General features: G+C 51.7%; 2 protein-coding genes across 2 annotated transcripts; one reads left to right on the top strand and one right to left on the bottom strand.

The window, feature by feature from the left end:
• The first annotated feature begins 615 nt into the window (after window positions 1–615).
• Window positions 616–5,426, top strand: HYPK (huntingtin interacting protein K). The gene is made up of 4 exons (XM_037910938.1): window positions 616–833; window positions 1,310–1,365; window positions 2,396–2,447; window positions 5,146–5,426. Exons 1-4 carry the CDS (start codon window positions 648–650, stop codon window positions 5,239–5,241), a joined length of 390 nt encoding a protein of 129 aa, XP_037766866.1. The 5' UTR covers window positions 616–647; the 3' UTR covers window positions 5,242–5,426.
• A 1,297-nt stretch (window positions 5,427–6,723) lies between these two features.
• MFAP1 (microfibril associated protein 1) lies at window positions 6,724–15,730 on the bottom strand. Its single transcript, XM_037910937.2, has 9 exons — window positions 15,443–15,730; window positions 14,396–14,615; window positions 12,877–13,006; window positions 10,999–11,186; window positions 10,269–10,377; window positions 10,009–10,169; window positions 9,528–9,687; window positions 7,620–7,709; window positions 6,724–7,430 (listed from the first exon to the last, which is right to left on the bottom strand). The coding sequence occupies exons 1-9, from the start codon at window positions 15,519–15,521 to the stop codon at window positions 7,248–7,250; spliced, it is 1,320 nt and encodes a 439-aa protein (XP_037766865.1). The 5' UTR covers window positions 15,522–15,730; the 3' UTR covers window positions 6,724–7,247.
• Window positions 15,731–24,604: the final 8,874 nt, after the last annotated feature.

Genomic DNA, 24,604 nt, shown 5'->3' with positions numbered 1-24,604 from the left:
CGGTGGGGGACCGAGTCTCAGTGGTGGGAGCGGTGGGATACCGAGTCGGGGCGGTGGGGGACCGAGTCGCAGTGGTGGCAGCGGTGGGATACCGAGTCGGGGCGGTGGTAGCGGTGGGATACCGAGTCGGGGCGGTGGGGGACCGAGTCGCAGTGGTGGGAGCGGTGGGATACCGAGTCGGGGCGGTGGGATACCGAGTCGCAGTGGTGGGAGCGGTGGGATACCGAGTCGGGGCGGTGGGGGACCGAGTCGCAGTGGTGGGAGCGGTGGGATACCGAGTCGGGGCGGTGGCGGACCCGCTCGCCGCGGTGCAGTCCCCAGTCCGGAGGGAGCGGGGCAGGGCCAGCTGGTGCCCGGCGCGAAGACCAGCCCGTCCCCCGGTGCCCCGGGAGGGGGCTCCGGGCAGGGCCCGTGTCCCCGCGGCCCCACCCGCCGCGCTCCTTCGCAGCCGGCGCCGGCAGAGGCGGGCCTGGGCTGATGCTCCGGGCGAGCCCCGAGTCCCAGCGGCCACGCGCCGGGCGCTATTCCCCGCCCGGCCGCGGGTGGCGCCCGGCCGCTCTGTCCCGCCGGGCGCGTCTCGCTGGTTCCGCCGCCGCGCCTGGCCCAAGTCTCGTGACCGGAAGCGGAAGTCCGGGGCCGGCGACGCGATGGCGGCGGAGGGGGACGTGGAGTTGGAGCTGGAGACGGAGCCGAACGGGGCCGGGGGCGGCGCGGACGGGGCCGGGGGGCGGCCGGCTGAGAAGCCCCGGAAACACGACAGCGGCGCCGCGGACCTGGAGCGGGTCACGGACTATGCGGAGGAGAAGGAGATTCAGAGCTCGAACCTGGAGACGGTGCGGGCGGGGCGCGTGGAGGGGATTGGGCGAGCGGGGGGGGCGGGGCGCATGAGGGGCGGGGTGGGGGGGGCGTGGGGATCGAGCGGGGGCGGGGCGCGTGGAGGAGGGGCCGGCCGGGCGTGGGGAGGTGTGGGGGAGGGGCCGGGCGTGGGGAGGTGTGGGGGAGGGGCCGGGCGGGCGGGCGTGGGTGGCGGGACGCGTGGGGGGAGGGGGGGCCGTGGGGGGCCCATTCAGAACTTGACCCTGGAGCTGGGGGGCAGAAGCTGCCTGTGGCTCTTCCCCACCCACTGGCAGTGGCCTGAGATTCCAGCCCTAGAGGCTGCAGCGTGGGGCTCCTCGGGGTCGGGGGTGCTGGGAAGATGTTCAGCTTGGCCTGGTGGTGTACGCTGAAGTGATTGTGCTGCCTTCCTGGGCCGTGGGGAGACCTCTCCCTCTGTGTGCTGGAGGTAACCGTCCCTGCTCCTCCTGCCCAGGCCATGTCCGTGATTGGAGACCGAAGATCCAGAGAGCAGAAAGCAAAACAAGAGAGGTAAGTGCTGCCTGCACCTCTTGCCCCTTTCCAGCATAGAGCTTTGAGACGCAACCCCCATGCCCTAGTCTGGGCCCAGTGCAGCCACAGATTAAGGATCAGTCTTATTTGTTGGTGTAGATTAAAATAGCTTCTTTGGAGCTGAAGCTCAGACAATTCTGGTCCATGCCAAGCAGGGTTTTCAGTTCCTGAGCCAGTCAGTCCAGCAATAGGTGACTTAGCTTTGCACATGCAGAAGCTTCTTTAGGAGGCCTAGGGCTGCATTTTTCAAAGTGCGGGTCACATGTAAGGCACTGGGTCGCTCTGGTGAGCATTCTGGTGACCGGGACGTTAAAAGTCTTGTCGGTGGTGCTGCCTTGCTATTTGTTCTGACACCGAAGCGGCCAGCAGCAGGTCTGGCTTCCAGGCAGGGGGGCCATGGGGCTCTGTGCGCTGCCCCAGGCACCAGCTCCGCACAGCCAATGGGAGCTGGAGGGGGCGGTGCCTGTGGGCGAGAGCCCCGCAGAGCTGCTTATGCATCTCTACCTAAGAGCTGGCCATGCCACTGACCGCGTCAGGCACAGTGCCGTCCATGGTCCCAGGACAAGCAGGAAGCCTGCCTCTGCACCCTGGCTGTGCCGCTGACAGGGAACTGTCGGAGGTGAGTCCGTGCCCCAACCCCCTGCCCAGCCCTGAGCCCTGACCCCCTCCCAAGCCCCAGCCGTGAGCCCCCCAAACCCCTCATCCTGGCCCCAGCCCAGAGCCCCTCCCACACCCCAAACCTCTCATCCCCAGCTCCACTGGGTCACAGGCATCAACAATTTTCTTCAACTGGGTCCCCAGAAAAAAAGTTTGAAAACCACTGGCCTAGGGGACCAGGGTAGTTTTTCTGGTTAAACTTCCTGCCTGTCCAAGTCCAGTCTCAGGACTGGTGGCTTTATGCTTCAACAAGGAGTTGCTGCAAGCTTTCTGATTGTACTTTACAGTTGTGACTGAGTTGGTTTGGAGCCTGTATTGTTGGTGCTTGATGTTCTGATTCCTTTTGTTACAGGGAAAAGGAACTGGCAAAAGTTACTATCAAGAAAGAAGATTTGGAACTGATTGTGAGTATGGAAGGCAGGGTGGATTTGATTTAAATCGCTAGTCAGGAAGACTCAATTTAATCATGGATTTCTACATAAAAATGCATTCTTGTTGGTTGTTATAACCTTAATACATATTCTTCACAACTCAGAGAGAGATGTAGGTTTCATTTTTAAACGGAACACACTATACATTTTTAAGTGATTTATATTGAAAACTGTTCAGATTAGTTTTACAGCTATATCAGAAAATGAATGATTGTTTGGTTTATTTCATTTACCAAAGGTAATTGAAACGGATATTTATGAGGTGAACTATCTCCAATTCAACAGGTTAATCATTAATATTTGGAGGATTTTTTTGCCATGCTGCATTAGGAAGAGAACATCACCAGACAGACATTTAAATTGTTTTATTTAACTAAAACAACAACGTTATGTATTCTGGATTTTTTTTCTTCAACAGCAAACATATAATATTTTAACAAAACAAGCATATGAATTTTTGAATTTAGTTAAACATTTAAGTTTTTTAAAATAAGGTTTGTTTTTGTTAAAATTGTTTTTAACTAAAATAGTTTAATTTTTTTTTTTAAACCAAAAATTAAATTGATGATGTCAGCCAGGTCAACATGAGAAACTTAAAATATTGGCTTCTGCAGCTAACTCAATCGTCTTCACCTTCATTTTCCTGTTTGTTCACAATCTGGAAAAGAAAAACAAGCTTTCCTGATCTTTTAGGTCCCAAACGATTTCTCAATTTGGAATGAATTAGTCCAAAGGAAGAAAATATTCTTTCTACACTGGCAGAAGAAGCTACTGCTGTTAGTGAGATTATCACTTCAAGAGGCTCTGAATCCAAGTGCTTAACTGACTTCCACCAGTTCACTGGTGTGACTTTCTTTAAAACATCGTCAGCAAACATATATTTCTTGAATAGTTCACCCCAGCCATGAAGTTTATTATAGTTGGCATTATGGAGGGCTGATTGCTGGATATCCATGTTGTAGCCAACTCCTCTTCTTCAGCAGTTAAGGTTTGACCCTGGTACCAAGTATTGAGAATATTTGCAAGAAAATGAGCTGGAGATAGTGCTTGTCCCATTCTTTTTTTTTAATGCTTGTAATTTAACTCTGTCACTGCATATTTCTCTTTTAAAGATCTCACTCCGTTCCTTCCAAATTTCAACAGCGTCAGGAATAAAACAGCTATTTCCCTGCGTTTTGTTCAAGGCTACAGAAATAGGCTTCAGGGTACTCAGCATGTGTCCAACATTTCTCTTACGCCCAATGTTGAGAACTTTGGCTGTGACAGCGACATCTATTTATTTTTTCACGATTTTGTTCACAAACGGTCATCAGATTAGGCTAGTTCTTGACATAGTGCTCAAAACAGTCCACTACTGAGTTCCATCGCATGTCTTGTGGGGGAGTTAGCTTGGTTCCTCCCACTTTTTTCAGAGCAGCTGCTGCAAAGTGGTTATGGAAGTATTTTGCAATTTCAACAATATTAGCCTTTATTTCAGGAACACTGTCAACATTAGCCTTTATTTCAGGAACACTGTCTTTGGCTAGGAGGTGCATCAAATGAGCACTGCAACCGTATGTTTTTGCGAATAGACTAACACGGCTGCTACTCTGAAACCTATCAGCTTGGGACTCTCTTCTAAATAATTTCTTCTCATCTTGGATACATTTGCAGCATTGTCTGTGACCAAGCTGCATACTAGACATTTTTTTTCACAGTTTGTTATAGCTTTTACTGCTACTTCTTGTAAGTATTCTGCTGTGTGTGCATTTCCTGATGTATCAATTGTTTCTGTAAGGAAGACATTCCCTTCTTCTGTTGTCACACAAGCACATACAACAGACATTGCTCCACCCTTCGAGACTCAGGTTAACAATTTTACCCTCTGGACCAGGGGTTGGCACCCCTTTCAGAAGTGGTGTGCTGAGTCTTCATTTAGTGACTCTAATTTAAGGTTTCGTGTGCCAGTAATACATTTTAACGTTTTTAGGAGGTCTCTTTCTATAAGTCTTTTTAATATATAACTATTGTATGTAAAGTAAATAAGGTTTTTAAAACGTTTAAGAAGCTTCATTTAAAATTAAATTAAAATGCAGAGCCCCCTGGACCTGTGGCCAGGACCCGGGCACTGAGTGCCACTGAAAATCAGCTCTCGTGCCGCCTTTGGCACACGTGCCATAGGTTGCCTACCCCTGCTCTAGACCTTTTGCACATTGCTCAATTTCTCTTTCATACACTTTATCCAACAGTTTGCCTGTGACATCTGCTCTGTTGGGTGGACTGTATCCTGGTCTTAATGACTGAACCATGTTAATGAAGTGTGGGTTCTCAATCATCGTAAACATTACATGAATATATTCTCATACTATAGAATTAATAATCCCTATTCCGTGGTGAGATATCTTTGAGCTATCGTGTATCTTAATTAAAACTATCTTTAGATAAAAGGCTTTTTCCTCAAAAAGCATTTTATCAAAAACTTTTTTTTAAAAATCATTGATTTTTATCCACCCTGCTTTGCTGTATTGCACTGTGGTAGGCCAGGAACAGTAGCTGGACTCTGCAGCAGCTGTGTGACTCATAGTCTTGGTTGAGGCCTCAGTAATGCTGGAGTACCAAGCCTTAACTGAGTCCAACCCTTTTCTTGTGTGCTATTGTGCAGCGTCTCTTATCTCTGCTCCCTTCCCTGCAGATGAACGAGATGGAGATCTCTCGGGCAGCAGCGGAGCGTAGTCTGCGAGAACATATGGGCAACGTGGTGGAGGCTCTGATCACTCTCACCAACTAACCACATTCCTACTGGACCGCTTTGAGAAGGGAACGAGGGAGGAAGACTCTTGTTGGGACTTCATGAAATGTCTTGTGCTGTCACCCCTGCCATGTGCACTGCCTTCCCAATAACTGTTTGACAGAGCGAGACTGGTCAGATGCTACATGTATTAACTTATTGAAATAAAGACATCCGTAACCTTCTGTGGACGCAGTTTGTAAAGCAGCTATGAACAGGCCCTGAGAAGCCTGAAAGAGTATGCTACCACCCACCTGTTGTAGACAGCTTTGACCACAGTGCTCTTTGTGTAGATGGCAGGCTACTCCCACACCTGTCACATGGTGCTCTGCTGTGCTAGTAAAGGATATGGTGTCAGCAATGAGATACATGAGATCTGGCCTGTAAAGCTCACCAGGGTGGGGAGTACAGAGCTGAGGGAGCATTTTCTGAATGAAGTGTTCACTTAAACCACCTTCAGAGAACAATGGCTGAGCTCTCAAAAGGGAGAGATGGGGTAACATTCCCACCCCTGCTGAATGGTTCTTTGATATAAACTTTATTCCCTTCTGCCATTATATTGCTCCATCACCCCCAAGTCTGTTCCTCTCCATGCTGTTCACAGGCTTGCAGTCTAGGGCCTTTCTAGTTCTTATCTGAGCTCCCCTGCCTTCGTCTTTCCTCTGTTAAGCCCATATTGTCGTCCCCTTTTGTCAGCTCCTAAAACCACACGGTCTTAGGGCAGAGACCTTCTCAAGCTTCTCTATTTACACCATGCTAGAAGCCCTGAGGTGCGTGGCATGTAACATGTCTGGGGTTAACTTAAGGGGAGGTTCTGGCTGAATCAGAGCCTGCCCCTGGTTTCAACACCTCACAGGGCCAGAACACAGGCTGCTTTATAGGGGCACAGCTCCCTACTGAAACCCCCTGGCAAGCCTGGTTGTTAAAAAACTTGTCCTGGCAGCAGGGACTTGGCTCTAAAAGGCAGTGTAGAGTTAAAGGTGAGAGAGAAAACTAGCTTCAACTTGTGTCCAGTTAGGGGGCTGTGTGTTCACCCTCGCTCTGAATAGCTGCTGGAGGGGCAGAGCATCTCTTCAGTCTCTAGCTGTGGCCAAGACTGGCTCGTGGGGAATTTGTGTTTATTGCCTGCACTGACCGCTTGGTGTGAGAAAGCTGCTTCCCAGAGGAGATGGTGGGCTGTAGCTCTAACAGCCGAATAACGCAAAGCCAGGGCACCAGCACAGAATACCCCCCCAAGGAGAGCAGAACCAGTGCTGGGATACACAGCTGTAGCAGGCAGGGCTGAAGGGAACAGCTGCTGAGTCACCTCCTCACTCAAAGCCAGGATTCCATCCAGCACACACCAGCAGGTTTAGTGAGCACAACTGCCCCTAACCCTGCACCTGCTGTGAGCTGAGGCCTGCAGCCCCGAGAGAAGGAAGAGTGCCTTGCTTCAGCCACCAACGTGCCCCTCCCTCCCCCAGACGGATAGCAACACCAGTCTTGTGAGAAAACAGCTTTTAATCAAAACTCAGATCTTGTGCCTTAGGGCCTGGAAGAGCCCCATACCCGACTGTACAGGTAGGGGAGCCTAGAGCCAAGCAGAGGGCTAGGCCAAAGAGACTTCGAAGCCCCTCAGAGGAGGGGCAGAGGAGACTGTTACAGCTGTTCCAGAGAACAAAAGGGAACTACATTCCCAACTGTAGATGGGGTGTTGTGCAGAGATGGGGAGATACTTTGGAGCAGCCCGTAGGACCCTGCTGCTAATTCCAAGAGAACTGGGAATTTGCTGCCCTCTGGCAGTGGGAATCTGGGAAGGTGTCTAGTTCCTTGGGGCTGGTGGGGGCGAAAGCCATTCAGCACTGGGTCCGGCTAGCCTAGCACAAGGATGGACTTTTCCTCTAATTCCAATTGAGCCACTTTATGCCCCAACGCACTCGCAAGATTTCTGGCAGGGTTAGGACCCATGGCAGACACGTGCCTTTCCGCCCTGCTGTCAGCAGCATGACGCTGTCCTGGGCACTCCCTTAGGTAGTTTTCCGCTTCTTAGCCGATGGTCTCTCAAAGACGTCCCGCACACCGGCTGCCTTCTGCTTGAAGAACTTGGTGTTCTGTGCACTTTCCTGGCCCCAGGCAGAGTCGAAGGAGGTTGTGTCCTGATCCACCAGGTGTGTATACTTGGTCCGCCCAGAGCGCCCAAAGTTTTTGACCTAGGGAGAAAAAAATTGTGAGAGCAGCAACCCTCCCGCAAGCAGGACCTGCAGCATCCTCAGAGTACACGGCATCACTGCCCCACTGTGGACCAGGCCTCCATGTCACCCCAGAGCACAGGTGCCCTCTAAGGCCCTGCTAGCCGAGAGCCCACCCAACTCCCATAAGCCCATCTCTAGCACACATACCTGCATGACTTTAGGCAGGATGGTCTTGTTGAAGTGATCCTCCAGTGTGGGTGCACTGAAATCTCTTTTGTACACTTCCTCATCTTCATCCTATGGAGGGACGGACATGCAGCAGAGTCATTTACAGTAAGTCCCCAGGGAAACCAGGTAGGGACACTCTTCACAAACAGCATAGTTCAAAGAGTCCTGGTAACAGCACTCAAGATTCTCTCCTCGTGTCAGAATCACAGAAATTGGAGACAAGGCTTGTGTCCCATCTAGTCCATCTCCAGGGTCTAGAACATGATTAGCCTCAACAGTCCATATTTCAGGGCTTTATTCAGAGGAGTGGCAAATACAGCAAACAAAGAACCTCCCACCTCATTTGTTTCTTGTAGCTTTTAGGCACTTTCCAAACATCCTACAACCCTCCTGCCCTGGGGCGCTGCACTAGGTTAGAGGGAAGGGTCACAGCATAAGGGGAGAGTCCTGGGATACACAAGACAACAAAATGTGAGCAGGTGTGCAAGGGGTCTCACCATTCAGATTCCAAGGCCCTTATTTCCATCTGAACGTGTCCAGGCTCAAACTCCAGCCATGGGACCATGTTATACCTTTTGCTGCTGGACTGAAGAGCCCATTGGTAAACATTAGTTCCTCAGGTAGGTACTTATAGACTGGGATCAAGTCACCCCTTAACTTTCTCTTTGTTAAACCAGACAGACTCAAGGAGCTCAATCTATCACTATAAGGCAGGTTTTCTAATCCTGTAATCACTCTCATGGCTCTTCTCTGACCCCTCTCCAATTTATCCACAGCTTCCTTGAGGGTAGGGGCTTTGTGGATGAGCTCAGGAAGGGCAGTGTGTGCAGCCAGCAGAAGCAGGGGTCTGTTTATGAGAAGGGCAGATGAGGCTAGCTTTAATGATGTGGCAGAAGTGACAAAACAACAGGCCACTTGATTCTGCCTCTGACAGCTGTGACAAGCTTGCCTAGGATCCAGTAAAGGAAGGGCACCAGTGGAGGGATTCAGAGGGGACAGCATGCATAGAACAGACAAGGCAATGGATTCTGGCACCAACACTTCGTAAGGCAGCAGGAGGCAGCATGGGAAGGCTGTCACTGCAGCGAGATGGCAAGTGATGAGGGCCTCAAGGAGAGTTTGAGTTGTAAAGGTAGAAACGAAAAAGGACAGATTCTAGAGATGTTGTGGAGGAAACAGCAGCAAGTTCTAGATGTGTGGGACATGGAGGAGACACAAATCAGCCCAGGTTATGGGCCTGAATGCCAGGGAAGAGGGTTGGGTTGACAATGACAGAGAAAGGGGGAGTGGAAAGAGTGTTGGGCCATATGAGATCAAATAGTGATGAGACATCCACGTAGATCTGTCAGTCATTACCAGAAAGGTATTAGTGCAGTGATTCTCAAGCCTCTGAGTGCGACCCCCCGCCCTTATACATTAAAAACACTTTTTAATATATTTAACATCATTATAAATGCTGGAGGCAAAGCAGGGTTTGGGGTGGAGGCTGACAGCTCATGACTCCCCATATAATAACCTCACAACCTCCTGAGGGGTCCCGACCCTCAGTTTGAGCACCCCTGTATTAGTGGATGCATGAGAAAACCCCCCAGGAGGTCAAGTGACAATCAGTTTCACTGTCAGGAAGCTTCCTGGTGTTCAATGTAACCTCACCTTCAGGCAAGCCCAAATCACACCCTTCCCCCTCTTAGGGATTCACACCTGTCAAACACAGCAGACTCATCCTGGTCTCCTGACACCACACACTCTTCGGTGGCTGTGTTGCCATTATACAGCTGTAGCCCTTGTAATCTTTCCTTTAAACCAATCCTTCCCCTGAAGCACCCAGAACGGAACGCACTGTTCCAGGCGTGGTTGCCACAGAGCAGGGCCCCAACAGTCACTCACCATGAAGAAGGCCCCACGGTGGTAGTACTTCTGCAGGAATTTGTATTTGCCCTTCACTGCCTTGTTGGTGATGACCTTGCCATTGGCCCGGAGCTCAGCACGGCGCTCCTCCTCCGTCAGGTTCCGCATGCGCTCAATCTCAGCCTTCTCCTTCTCCAGTCTGTGCAGGAGGCATGAAGCTCATTAGAGCCAGCCCTACTCTCACCATGCCCTCTGCTCTGCCCAGAGGACAGAAAGTTTGTCCCACTCACATCCCTGGCCAGAGACTGAAGCTCCAGGAAGCAATTCAACCCATTAAATTCCAGGGGCATGCACCAAATGCCCTGTCCCTCCAGGAGCTAAGACGGGGTGCCCTCTGCTCTGCCTTAGGCCGCAGACAGAGCAGGAAATCGGGAGGGGAAGATGCCCCCTGGTGGCCGCTGTCTTCTGGGTCAGGGACTGGAGACATTCAACCCCAAGCCCAGGCTGCGGCAGCACTTACGCCTCTCGCTCCTCGCGGTCCCGTTTGATGCGCTTCAGCTCACGCACTTTCCAGGACTCATACTCCTCCTCATCGTTCTCGTCGTCCGTATCAAGCGCTTCCAGGGCAGCCAGCGAGCGCTTGTTCTCCTCCAGCTCCTTCTTAGTCTCCTCCTCCACGATCTGCAGAGGGGACCAAGCTGGGAACTGAGCCTGTTGCAAGCAGACCAACCCTCTCCCCCTCCCACAGATATTCCGCCTCACTGGACAGTCCCCCATTACCTTGAGCGTGTACTTCCGCCTCTCCTCCGCCAGCCGCTTTGCCTCCTGCTCCAACTCCTTCTGTTTCGCTGCCTCTGCCTCTCGTTCCTGGACTGTAACTCGATCTTTCCTGGAACGGAGGGGCCATCACAGGCTTCTTTCCCCTCCCACCGTACCTGACCCATCCCTCTCGAAGTCCCATGCCAGCACGGGCTATTTCACTCCTCCGGAGTCAGTGTCTGCCCCTGGGATCCTCACCTGTCTGGGCGGCTCCAGGCCCAGCTGCCTTAGCAACTTTCTGAGCGGCCTCTAACACCCCCAGATCTGTTGTGGGGAGAGAACCATTTCCTGGGCACTCTGCACCTCACTGGCAATCACCCTATCACCACTGAGCAGCACCTACCCAAAAATAACAGCTAGTACCATGAAGAGACTCTGAGCCCATGCAGCTTGCGTACGCTGCAGGGTCAGACACTAAAAACAACAGCTGCCTGGAATCTATCACACCCAGACACTCCATTACACAGACAAATGCTGCATATCTGTGCCGAGCCGGCACCTGACCTGCAGATAGAACCAGACGTGCTGTTAGCATGTGCCCCAGTTGCTTTCTCAGCTACATGAGAACGAACACGAGCACCACTTCTCTGTGCACCGGCTGATCCTTCACATTTTCTGTCTAGGCTGGCACTCTGTCCTCCTTCAGGTGTGAGCAATCCCCCACCCCCCAACAGCAAGGTACGCCACCTACTTGCGGATGAAGACAGGTTTGAGCCGTGGCTCTGTTTCATCCTCACTGTCTGTGTACTCCTCATACTCAGACTCTGATTCAGACTCCTCGCCAGACCTGCCCTCGTCCTCCACTTCCATCACCTCCATCTCCTCATTCTTCCTCTCCTGGGCTCGCTGGCGCATCATCCCACGACGACGCTCAATTTCCTAATTGAGGCACACCAAACCCAAAGGGAGTCAGTGGAACTACTGACCTGCCACTCACCCCCAGTTCTCTTGCAGAGGGGTGGGGGAGGATGTTTGCCCCAAAGAAAGCCTGAGAGGGGCAGAGGCCCTAAGTCCATTCTAACTCCTTCATGCAGTGGGTGAAATGGATGGAATTTACTGGCATTAACAGTACTGATTCCTTGTTCCATAGAGGCCACACTCTGATCCACTGCTCTGCATACCTCACCATGCAAACCAGAGTGGGCTTCAGCCAATGTTCTCTCCCCACAGCAAGGCCAGCAGTGAGACATCTGTCCATAAGAGCTGCCATACTGGGCCAGACCAGTATCCTGTCTCTGACAGTGGTCAGTGCCAGAGCTTCAGGGAGAGTGTGCAGAACAGGGAGCTTTGGAGAGATCCACCCCATCTTCCCCAACAAGTTTCTGGCAGTCAGAGATTTAGGGTCACCCCGAGCAAGGGGTGGCAGCCCTTACCATTTTGGCTAATAGCCATTGATAGACTTGTCCTCCAGGAACTTACCTAGGTGGGGTTTTTTTAACCCAGTTTTACTTTTAACCTTCACAACATCCCATGACAACATGTTCCACAGATTGCCTGTGCATTGTGTGAAAAAGTATTTCCTGTTGCATTCAATGTTCTGCCTATTAATTTAATAAGGCATTTGTATTATGTGAAAGGGTAAATAATGCTTCTGCAGTCACCTCCTCCACACCAGTCATGCTCCTATAACCCTCTATCACCTCCCTCCTTCGTCGTCTCTCTTCTAGGCTGAACAGCATCAGTCTCTTTAGTCTCCCCTTGTAGGGAGGCCGTTCCGTACCCTTGATCATCTCTGTTGCCCATTAAGAACCTTTTCCAGTTGCACTATATCCTGAGATGGGCAACCAGACTGCCCATAGTATGCAAGGTGTGGGCGTACCGTGGATTTATAGAGTGGCATTATGATATTTTCGGACTTATTATCTAACCCTTTCCTAATAGTCCCTAACATTCTGTTCGCTTTTTTGACCGCAGTTGTGCACTGAGATGAAGTTTTCAGAGAACTAGCCACGAAGACTCAAAGTTCTTGCATGGTAACAGCTAATTTAAAGCTCGTTATACATGTGTAGTTAGAATTATTTTTTCCAATGTGTATTACACTTTCCACTTATCAATTGTTGAATTTCTTCTGCCAGTTTGTTGCCCACTCATCCAGTTTTCTGAGGTCCCTTTGTAACGCTTTGCAGTCAACTTTGGACTTACGTATTTTGAATAATTCTGTATCATCTGAAAACTTTTCCACTTCACTGTTCATTCCCTTTTTCAGATTATTTATGAATATGTCGAACTGCACAAAACCCAGTATTGGGGACCCCATTATTTACCTCTCTCTATTGTGAAAATGGACCATTTATTCCTACCCTTTGTTTCATATCTTTTACTGATCCATGAGAGGACCTTCCCTCTCATCCCATGATTACTTATCCCATGTAACCCAAATGGCAAGTCGAGGCCATCTGTAGACAGACAGTTAACCTCTTTCAGATTCGTTCACATATTAGCCAGTCCCATCTGCCCATGGATCTGGTACTGCCTTGAGCTGCAGGAAGCTGGACCCCACCCTGTGGAAACTCAGCTGAGAGAGCGTGGGGAACTGGTGCTTGCAGCACATTTGCAGCTCTGCACATACCTCATCGTCAATCTCTTCTTCTTCCTCCTCGCTAGTATCCTCCCGTTCCATGCGCCAGGCATCTCCCTCCACCTCCGAGTCACTTTCTCCAACTACTTCTGGCTCGACAATTTTGCGGTGCCTTGCGAGTCTATGCACAGACACCAAAGTTAACATTTCATAGCAATTCAACTGCCATAAAGCAGCAACCGTAGGCCACAGCCCATCTAAAAGCTCTGGGGCGCTTCAAACTGAAGTCCCCATACATACACATCCAAGCTATTTGAGGACTTCAATAGCTCAGACATAGGTTAAGAGTTTGTTACAGGAGTGGGTGGGTAAGATTCTGTGGCCTGCGTTGTGCAGGAGGTCAGACTAGATGATCATAATGGTCCCTTCTGACTTTAAAGTCTATAAGCCAGCCAGGAATTCTCAAGCCATTCCAACCCCACAATGACCCTGTCCTAACCCTCCTAACCCCACTGTTATAGCCCAATAATCACAGCAAAGGTGTATCTTGGCATGCCAAGCTGAACATGTGTCCATCTCAAATACTGAGGTAACTAAAAAACGTGGCTAGACCCACCAGTGTCCGAAATATAACGAGACTGTAACAATCACAGCACTTATGTACATGCTGCTTCAGTGCAAACCACGGGTTACTCTCCTTGGCAGTCTGAGCACCTAGGCTGCAGGCAGAGCTACAGCAGCAAAGTTTGGAAAAAGTAACATTTCTTCTCAGAAGGTTGGTTTACATGGTGACATTTAAGATCCAGTAGCTGGATTGCTCAGGAATAGACACCTCTGTTCATCCCACTGTAGCAAATGCAGCTTCTGCTGGGATCCTGCTTCTTCGTTAGCAATTGTAAAGATTGAGGCAATGCTAGAACTGACCCATAGATATGAATACTCCTCGTAGACATGAATTAGTGACTTGAGGTGAATTAAATAAACATTACTCATCTGTCTACCCCAATTAGATGCAGTAACATGACATCCCCCTATCTCCATACAAGAATGTTATCCTGTTTTATAGATTTTGCTTTCCTCCCCATGTTAAGACCTTAAGGAGCTAGCTGTATTATTTATGGTCACTTTCAGAACTTGCTGACTAATTGCCCTAGCCTACATCTAAAGAATTATTTGTGACAATGTGTAGGGCTGTTTTTTCCTTCCTGTACTCCTCTATTTAAGATGTGGGGAATATATAAAAAGGACACTTCAAAAAGTTACACACCTGAAAAATGCATCCCTACAACTGACTCAAGCAAAGTCTAGTTACCATAACAAAAAGTTGAGAGAAAACCTTTTCTTTCCATATATTTCTTCGTATTTTCAGTTTGTTTACAGTGCCTTGGACAGCATGTCGGCAGAGTCAGCTCCAAAGGCTCGGTCTTTCACAAAGAGAAACTGCCGAAAACATAACGAAGGTGACTGTAAAGCCACAGCTGTAAGGGTATCTCAAGGGCAGGTGGGCCTGACACTAGTTGCTGTGTCTCTCTCTTTGACTAAGCCAGGGCTGTCATGGACAGGAGCTCACCTCTCCTCCACATCCTCGTTAATGCGGTTCTGCAAGCGCCGCAGACGGGGGTCACTGGCTGAATCTTCCTCCTGCTCCTCTGGCTCCAACTCCTGCTCCTTCGCCTTCTTAATAAACTGGAACTCCTCATCCTCCTCGTCCGAGGACTCCATGGGCGCATAGTCTGGCCGCTTCCCCGACACATAGCGCTTCACCTTCACCTTCTCCATGGAGATCTCACCTGCGAGGAGGGAGGGGGATGGGTTACTACAGACCTGTGCTTCTCACCACCCCAGCACCCCAGGACAAACGGGGCATGGCTCCCAAGACACCAGAGCAACTAACGCTGGGGAAAACCCACCCGGCCCACCCAGCTGGGCCCACCCCCCCCGTGAGACGACACCCCCCTCCGTCCCCAGGGCTGGGTCCACACCCCCGTGAGACGACACCCCCGCCCCGTCCCCAGGGCTGGGTCCACACCCCCGTGAGACGACACCCCCCCCCCGTCCCCAGGGCTGGGCCCACCCCCCCGTGAGACGACACCCCCCCCCCGTCCCCAGGGCTGGGCCCACCCCCCCGTCCCCAGGGCTGGGCCCACCCCCCCGTGAGACGACACCCCCCCCCGTCCCCAGGGCTGGGCCCACCCCCCCGTGAGACGACACCCCCCCCCGTCCCCAGGGCTGGGCCCACCCCCCCGTGAGACGACACCCCCCCCCCGTCCCCAGGGCTGGGCCCACCCCCCCGTGAGACGACACCCCCCCCCCGTCCCCAGGGCTGGGCCCACCCCCCCGTGAGACGACACCCCCCCCCGTCCCCAGGGCTGGGCCCACCCCCCCGTGAGACGACACCCCCCGTCCCCAGGGCTGGGCCCACCCCCCCGTGAGACGACACCCCCCCCCGTCCCCAGGGCTGGGCCCACACCCCCGTGAGACGACACCCCCCGTCCCCAGGGCTGGGCCCACCCCCCCGTGAGACGACACCCCCCCCCGTCCCCAGGGCTGGGCCCACCCCCCGTGAGACGACACCCCCCCGTCCCAGGCCCACACCCCGCACCCCGCCCGCTCTCACCCTTCTCGTTGCGGACGGGCACGGCCCCCGCCGTGGACTGGATCGGCGGCTGCTTCATCAGGGCGCTGGGGACCGACATGGCGGCAGCTTCTGGCCCAAACGCGAGACCCACCGACACCGCACACAGCCTCCGGCAACCGTCCGCCCCGGAACCGGAACCACCCTCTCACGGCGTCACCGCCAAGACCCGGAACCGGAAACTAGCTGAGCTCTCGCACTCCCACTGACCGGAACTGCGTCAGAACGGGTCCGGGAGGAGGGATAGAGTTTCCGGAAGCAGATGATAGACTGTCGGCCCCGCGCCGCGCGGAATTGTGGGAAGGTGGCGCTGGACACAGGGCTAGTCGGGCCTCCCCTGCTCCCCTCTCTCCGGGGGGGTCCCGTGGAGCTCGGCGGCGCCCCCCCCCCCCGCCTCAGCCGGAGCCCGGTCCCTGGGGGCTCCTCCCTCGCCGGCCCCGCCCGTCTCTGAGGGCCTGGCCCGGGGCAGCGCCGAGGATCGCGGGGAGCGGAGCGGGCCTGGCGGGGAGCCGCGGTGTTTGCTCCCAGAGGGGGCCTGGCCCTCGGGTTGGGAGGCGTCCCAGGCGGGGGCCCCTGGGGCCGGGGGGGGGCCGGAGGGGGCAGGGGGGATGAGATCTGAGAGCCAGGCCCAGGCTGAGTAAGCAGTTGTCATGGGACAGGCTGGGTTTAGGGGCACCAGAGGGGCTGGTGCCTGGTGATCTCAGCAGCTGCCTCTGGGGCGTGGGCGTGAGGGAGGCTAGCGATCAGGAGGGATAACAAGAACCTGGACAAGGGGGGAAGGGGCGGTGTGGAGGACAGCAATGGGATTCAGGCATGGAGGCGGGGCGGTGATGATGGAGAATAAGGGAGAGCAAAGAGTTTGGTGGGAGGAGAGAGCAGGAGCTTAGTTTTGGTCTCCAGGAGCACGAGTCACATCCCTGCTGTTAGCGCCAGGTCTTGGTCCCTGCTTGGGCAGTGGAAGAACCTAATTGCCCTGTGGTGGCCTGCACCAGCCACAAGAAGTGGGAGGCAGGAGGGTGGTTTGCTCTTTGCTGCATTGCATCCCTGTTTGGGATGTTGTGAGCTCCACTGGGCAGGGACCATTTATGCATCTGAGTCCTGAGGGCGACTCACCGAACCTGCCCTCGTGCCAGGAGGCGGGTTAGCCCCTCCCTCAAAGCAGGGGCGGAAGTGATCGCCCCTCAGATGCCCATTGTCCAATACCAGAGCTGACTCAGCAGTGCCAGGCTAGGGTGGCCATGAACTTTGGGGCTATTCCATAAAACTCATCAGCCTGGATGTTAAATTGCTGAGCACTCAGAGCCTTGAAGTCTCCAATATCTCCATGGTGAGGAGCTCCCATAGGGGTGCCCCAGTGCAGTGGGGTGAGCTATATACTATATTACAGCCTGCTGGGCTTGGAGACCTCCTGCCTTTCACCTGACAGCTAACAGCATGGCCATGGCCATCCCCCTTGCCCATTCACGCTGCACATGGTGTCCTGCTGCCACCCAGCCAGGTGTCAGTATGTACCAAGTTGCTTCCAGAGACAGAGCCATGATGAGATGGGTCTTGTATCAATCAGTAGGCCCCTCGGCCCTGACACTCCCATTCTGGCTACGAATTAAAGGTGAACCCAACAGAATGGCTAATCACTCCAGCCATTTCCCTGCCCAGGAAACAAGAAGCCTGATGCCCCTTCCCAGGCCTCCACACTTCTGATTTGCAGCCACGCTATTCATCCTTCAGGGCCCCCCAGCCTACCCTTCAGAAGGGCATAGCAGCCATAGCTCAGTGTCTGAATACGGACTTCCAGTGCAGGGGCCCCAAAGGTTTAATAAAAGGGCAGCCTCTTTCCTGGGCTGGGGGAGTGGGCACAGGAAGCCTTTCTCGGGTGCTTGGGACTGATAGAGCCTGTCGTGGCTGGTGCTTCCCCGAAGTGCCAGGCAGCAGAAGTGATTGTGGTCTGTGTGCGCCATCACGGTTCTGCTCCGGGGGAGTGGCCATGATGCACTGTCATAGCAGCTACCCAGGATTGCACAGAGAAGCTGAGGTGTTAACCATTGCAGTGCGGTGGCACGTCACTGGAGCACTTGTTTGTTAACCACTGGGTGCGGCCACACCTTATCACAGGAGCACCTGCTTGGCTTGGTCAGCATTCTGGAGAAAACTGCTGCCATGATTCATACTGGACAGCCGTCAAGAGGAGGTGGGGCAATTCCAGGAGTCCTTGTAAGGCTGCATCAGGGTTACCTCGGTCCTATCTGGTCCCACTCCGCCCTGGGTTGCCCTAGAAATTGATTTCAGGCTGCGTCACAAGCACTGACCTCATTTCTGCAATTCTCTGCTACCTTCTTGGAAGAAAGGAAGAGGTTTCTGCTTCCAGGAAACCCAACCACTGGGGTGGCAGAGCCTAAGCTGCATGCTGGTGAGCCTTCCTGCGGAAGCCACAGCTGGGGGACCTCAGGAGCTGGAAAGGTGGTGAGCTGTGTGCTGCTCCTGCCTGTTGCTAGCTGCCCTCTTTCCCCAGTGGAAAGACCCACTTATGGGTCCAGTCCGCACCTGGCAGAACATTCATATGGATCTGAAAGTCAAACTCTCATCCAGTGGCTGGAAACAAGCCAGATTCAGATTAGAAATTAGGCCCAAATGTTTAACAGTGAGAATGACTAACCATTGGACCAAACTGCCAAGGGCAGTGGTGGAGGAGTGTCCATCCCCACAAGGTACGGAATCAGAGCAGGGGTAGTTGGGTGACTGTCACTGGCCTCAGCTAGACAGGAGGTCAGACTTGAGGAGCACAATGGCCACTTCTGGCTTTGTACTCTGTGACCCTCAGGTGCTGCCCTAACGTTTAGACCAGGGGTGGGCAAAGTTTTTGGCCTGAGGGCCACATCAGGATTGTGAAACGGTATGTAGGGCCATGTAGGGAAAACTGTGCCTCCCCAAACAGGCTGGGCCCTGCCCTATATCTGCCCCTCCCACTTCCAGCCCTCAGAACCCTGACCCATCCAACCCCCCCCGCATCCTTGTCCCCTGACTGCCCTCTCCAGGGACCCCCCAACCCCTCCCGGGACCCCAATCCATATCCAACCCCTCCAGCTCCTTGTCCCCTGACCACCCCCTCCTGGGATCCCCCCCATCCAGCCCTGCCTACTCCTTGTCCCCTGACCACCCCCTGCTGGGACCCCCAGGACCCCACCCCCTATCCAACCCCCCCCCCCCCCGCTCCTCTGCCCCATCCAACCGCTCCTTGTCCCCTGGCTGCCCCGTGGGAACTCCTGCCCCTTATCCAACGTCCCCGCCCCCTTACCATGCCACTCAGAGTGGCAGGACAGGCTTATTGGAAAGCCTGGGAGCTGGGTGCAAGCTGCGCTGTCCACGCAGCGGCATGGCTGTGGGGGAAGGGGGCTAGCCTCCCTGGCCAGGAGCTATGGGGCCAGGCAGGACGGGCCCGATGTGGCCCACGGGCCATAGTTTGTCCATCTCTGGTCTAGACCCAATATGTCTGGGGTAGGTGGAGCAGCTGCAGATAGTGCCAACACCAGAGACGCTGACTCGGACGGGGTTATGCTGACCTCAGTCTGCCTGCTTGGCACGTGTCCTGGGAGCAGGGAACATGGCCATGGCCCAGGCTCCAGGGCTTTATGTATCTGGTGAGATTTGTTTCATAGGCAGTCATAGAATCATAGAATCATAGAATATCAGGGTTGGAAGGGACCCCAGAAGGTCATCTAGTCCAACCCCCTGCTCAAAGCAGGACCAAGTCCCAGTTATATCATCCCAGCCAGGGCTTTGTCAAGCCTGACCTTAAAAACCTGTAAGGAAGGAGATTCTACCACCTCCCTAGGTAACGCATTCCAGTGTTTCACCACTCTCTTAGTGAAAAAGTTTTTCCTAATATCCAATCTAAACCTCCCCCATTGCAACTTGAGACCATTACTCCTCGTTCTGTCATCTGCTACCATTGAGAACAGTCTAGAGCCATCCTCTTTGGAACCCCCTTTCAGGTAGTTGAAAGCAGCTATCAAATCCCCCCTCATTCTTCTCTTCTGCAGACTAAACAATCCCAGCTCCCTCAGCCTCTCCTCATAAGTCATGTGCTCTAGACCCCTAATCATTTTTGTTGCCCTTCGCTGGACTCTTTCCAATTTATCCACATCCTTCTTGTAGTGTGGGGCCCAAAACTGGACACAGTACTCCAGATGAGGCCTCACCAGTGTCGAATAGAGGGGAACGATCACGTCCCTCGATCTACTCGCTATGCCCCTACTTATACATCCCAAAATGCCATTGGCCTTCTTGGCAACAAGGGCACACTGCTGACTCATATCCAGCTTCTCGTCCACTGTCACCCCTAGGTCCTTTTCCGCAGAACTGCTGCCTAGCCATTCGGTCCCTAGTCTGTAGCGGTGCATTGGGTTCTTCCGTCCTAAGTGCAGGACCCTGCACTTATCCTTATTGAACCTCATCAGATTTCTTTTGGCCCAATCCTCCAATTTGTCTAGGTCCTTCTGTATCCTATCCCTCCCCTCCAGCGTATCTACCACTCCTCCCAGTTTAGTATCATCCGCAAATTTGCTGAGAGTGCAATCCACACCATCCTCCAGATCATTTATGAAGATATTGAACAAAACCGGCCCCAGGACCGACCCCTGGGGCACTCCACTTGACACCGGCTGCCAACTAGACATGGAGCCATTGATCACTACCCGTTGAGCCCGACAATCTAGCCAGCTTTCTACCCACCTTATAGTGCATTCATCCAGCCCATACTTCCTTAACTTGCTGACAAGAATGCTGTGGGAGACCGTGTCAAAAGCTTTGCTAAAGTCAAGAAACAATACATCCACTGCTTTCCCTTCATCCACAGAACCAGTAATCTCATCATAAAAGGCGATTAGATTAGTCAGGCATGACCTTCCCTTGGTGAATCCATGCTGACTGTTCCTGATCACTTTCCTCTCCTCTAAGTGCTTCAGGATTGATTCTTTGAGGACCTGCTCCATGATTTTTCCAGGGACTGAGGTGAGGCTGACTGGCCTGTAGTTCCCAGGATCCTCCTTCTTCCCTTTTTTAAAGATGGGCACTACATTAGCCTTTTTCCAGTCATCCGGGACTTCCCCCGTTCGCCACGAGTTTTCAAAGATAATGGCCAAGGGCTCTGCAATCACAGCCGCCAATTCCTTCAGCACTCTCGGATGCAATTCGTCCGGCCCCATGGACTTGTGCACGTCCAGCTTTTCTAAATAGTCCCTAACCACCTCTATCTCTACAGAGGGCTGGCCATCTCTTCCCCATTTTGTGATGCCCAGCGCAGCAGTCTGGGAGCTGACCTTGTTAGTGAAAACAGAGGCAAAAAAAGCATTGAGTACATTAGCTTTTTCCACATCCTCTGTCACTAGGTTGCCTCCCTCATTCAGTAAGGGGCCCACACTTTCCTTGGCTTTCTTCTTGTTGCCAACATACCTGAAGAAACCCTTCTTGTTACTCTTGACATCTCTTGCTAGCTGCAGCTCCAGGTGCGATTTGGCCCTCCTGATATCTTTCCTACATGCCCGAGCAATATTTTTATACTCTTCCCTGGTCATATGTCCAACCTTCCACTTCTTGTAAGCTTCTTTTTTATGTTTAAGATCCGCTAGGATTTCACCATTAAGCCAAGCTGGTCGCCTGCCATATTTACTATTCTTTCGACTCATCGGGATGGTTTGTCCCTGTAACCTCAACAGGGATTCCTTGAAATACAGCCAGCTCTCCTGGACTCCCTTCCCCTTCATGTAGCTAGCCGGACGTGGGTTTGTCCTGTCATTGCTGCCCTGTCCTAGACTGTGGGGAGGGGAGATCTCTGGTAGCTTCTTCTTGGCCATCAAAGAGCTCCCCTGCCCCCTGCGCTGCCGTGAGGGTAGAACGGACCCCTGGCACCTCCAGGGTTACGCTGATTCAAGGGAAGCCCTAACGCTACTGATGCAGCGCAGCTGTGGGCCGGGGCACAGCTTCTACTGCCTGCCCTGGCACAGAATCACAGTGCATCCCCCAAAATAGTGCCGTGTCACACAGCTCAGATAGAGCCTCAGCACATAACTCAGCTGGTGAACAACGTAGATATAACAGGGAAAAGCTCGACAATGACATGCAAAGCACATGATGTCCCACTGGGCTGGAGTTTCAGTCAGAATTTCAGCAAGCCAGGAAATGCTCTTTCTCACTGGCTGTCATTCCAGATGACCTTGGAAGTTAACAATTACGCAACGTAAGAGGTGGGCATCAGCACTGGACCAGCCTGCTTTGATCCAGGTGCGTTTGGAAATTGCAAGTTCCCTCTGTCTGCAGAAGTCAAATCACCAGGGTCTCCGCCCATGGAGCAGCAAGTGCTGCAGATGAATCTGTCCTAAAATCAGTACAGTTGGCTGTTGGCCACAAATGGGCCTAGGTTTCCTGGGCTGGATTCTGGCAGGGTGACCAATAGGAGCAACTGTGATTATCCCTCGATTGTGGGGGCTGTTCTTAGCCAAGGTTTTGGATTCCACGCCTCCTGGCCCTTCCCTCTCAGTGGCAGGTAGCTCACAGGTAGCCTGAGCCTGTGGAGAAATGCACCCTCTCTGGACCAGTGTGAGCTGGCAGCCTGCCTTCCCTGTGGGCTTGTGACATACATCCCTCCACTCCTGCTCCAAGAGCTGCTAGGAAGGGCTAAGCCCAAGCTGTGTTGATGGGCTGTGGCAAGGTGGGGGATGCAGTTACAAATTGAAGCTTCCAGCCAGTCAGGAGAGAGGCCTGGCTCCAGAGCCCAGTGCCTTGTGCAGGCTGGGGTACCACCAATATTTCCATTGCTCCAGGGCCATCCCTGCTGAGCCAGGTGAGTGGCACAGGCCTCCTCGGAGGGCTGGTAGCCTCAGGCAGGATGAGAACTCACAGCACATATGGCCCCCAGAAAAGGCATGTGAGAGGCCAGGACAATCTTGTCCCATCCCCTCCTGTCCCTGGTCTTCTCTACAGTCTCATGTGTAAGCCTCTGACCTCTTGGCCGTGGGCTCAGTTCCTGTCCCAAGTGTGATGCCCTCGTGTGGGTGGGGCTCCTGTGGTGATGGGCACATTACCAGTGGAGAGGCCGGATTCCCGACAGGGAGATTTAATTTGTATCAGAAAGTAATAGTTGACATTTCCCAGCTGGGCCCTGTGTGGTGATGACCCAGTTAACAATTGGCTCAACAAACAAAACTCCCAAAACTTACCCCTGTGAGTCCACTTTCCAGTCACAAAGTCGATTCACTGTTATTCTCAGCAGTATCAAATTACCAGTGACTGTTTCCTGTGCAATTGCTAGTTTTTTTTAATTACTCCTCTGACACCTAAGTGGTTTCCTCTTCTTTGTAAGGAGATGCATGATCAGAATCTATTCTGTTACATGGAAGTCCCCATCCTGGGGTTTGGGGTAAAGAGGAGGCTTTCACGTCCTCATAGATTCCAAGTCCAGAAAGGACTATTATAGTCTGACCTCCTGTATATCGCAGGCCAGAGTAATCCCTAGATCAAAGCTTTTAGAAAAACACCCAGTCTTGATTTAAAAATTGTCAGTGATGGAGAGTCCACCACAACCCTTGGTAAGTTGTTCCAATGGTTAGTTACCCTCACTGCTAAGAGCGTATGCCTTATTTCCAGTTGGAATCTGTCTAGCTTCAATTTCCAGCCTCTGGATCATGTTAGACTGTTCTCTGCTAGACTAAAAAGCTCATTATCAAATATTTCTTGGTACTTATAGATGTAGTCAAGTCACCCCTTAACCTTCTCTTTGTTAAACTAAAGAGATTGAGCTCCTGGGGTCTATCATTGTAAGGCAGGTTTTCTAATCCTCTCATCATTCTTGTGGCTCTTCTCTGAACACTTGCCAATAATTTCTTGAATTGTGAACACCAGAACTGCACAGTATTCCAGCAGCTGTCACACCTGTGCCATTTCGAGACCTATCAGTTAGCTAGCTTTTAATCCATTTAATGTGTGCCAGGTTAATTTTTGTATTCTATTTTTTTAAATCAAAATGTTGTGATACTTCTGTAAGGCATTTGATTTAGTATGTTACATCAACACTATCACTTTATCAACCGAACTTATAATCTCATCAAAAAAGATATCCAGTTAGTTTGACAGGATCTATTATCCATAAATTCATGTTGATTAGCATTAATTATATTACTCTCCTTTAATTCCTTATTAATCGAGACTGTATCAGCCACTCCGTTATCTTGCCCAGGATCAATGTCAGACTGGTATTCCATTTATGCTTTTAAATATTGGCACATTAGCTTTCTTCCAGTCTTCTGCAACTTTCCTGGTGTTCCAAGACTTCTTGAAAGTAAACATTAATGGTCCAGCAAGCTCATCAGCCAGCTCTTTTAAAACTCTTGGAAGCAAGTTATCCAGACCTTCTGATTTTAAAAATGTTTAATTTTAGTAGGTGCTGTTTAACATGATCCTGAGATTCTAATGGAATGGAAAGTGTGTTATCATATATGACTACATCATCTGTTTCTTCCCAAATACAGAACAAATATTTATTGAATGCTTCTGCCTTTTCTGCATTATTATTGATAATTCTACCACTTCCATCTAATAGTGGACCAATACCATTATTAGGATTATTTTTGTTCCCAATATACTTTAAAAATTCCTTCTTACTGTCCTTAACGATGCTGGCCATAGATTTCTCCTTGTGTCTTTTTGCTTCCTTTATCAATTGTCTCAAATTCCTAGCTTCTGATTTATATTTACTACTATCACTTTGCTACTATCAACTTCCCCTTTCTTTCATTTGTTATATATTTAAATTTTTTATCACTGCCTTCACTTTCCCTCAAAAGGAGGTCCATTTTTAACCAGTGCAACCTTCTTCCTCAGTTGTGCATTTTGGGCATCTAGTTAAATGTTCTTAAACAATTCCCAATTATTCATTTTTTTCTGATTAAATTCCTCCTTCCAGATGATTTGGCTCATAATTTTTTTCTGCTTTGTGAAATTGGCCCTTTTAAAGCAACAAGCGTATGCATCACTGGTCTGGATTTTATTCTGTTGCACATTATAAATGTGATGATCAAGTCATGATCACTTGTACCTAAATTACCATTCATGTTCAGTTCTATGATCAGTTCCTCTTTATTTGTCAGGACAAAG

Source organism: Chelonia mydas, chromosome 10 (assembly GCF_015237465.2).
Source record: "Chelonia mydas isolate rCheMyd1 chromosome 10, rCheMyd1.pri.v2, whole genome shotgun sequence".
In the NCBI taxonomy this organism is placed as follows: Eukaryota; Metazoa; Chordata; order Testudines; family Cheloniidae; genus Chelonia; species Chelonia mydas.
Note: the sequence above shows the minus strand (reverse complement) of the source record. Positions and strands in the feature narration are given on the sequence as shown.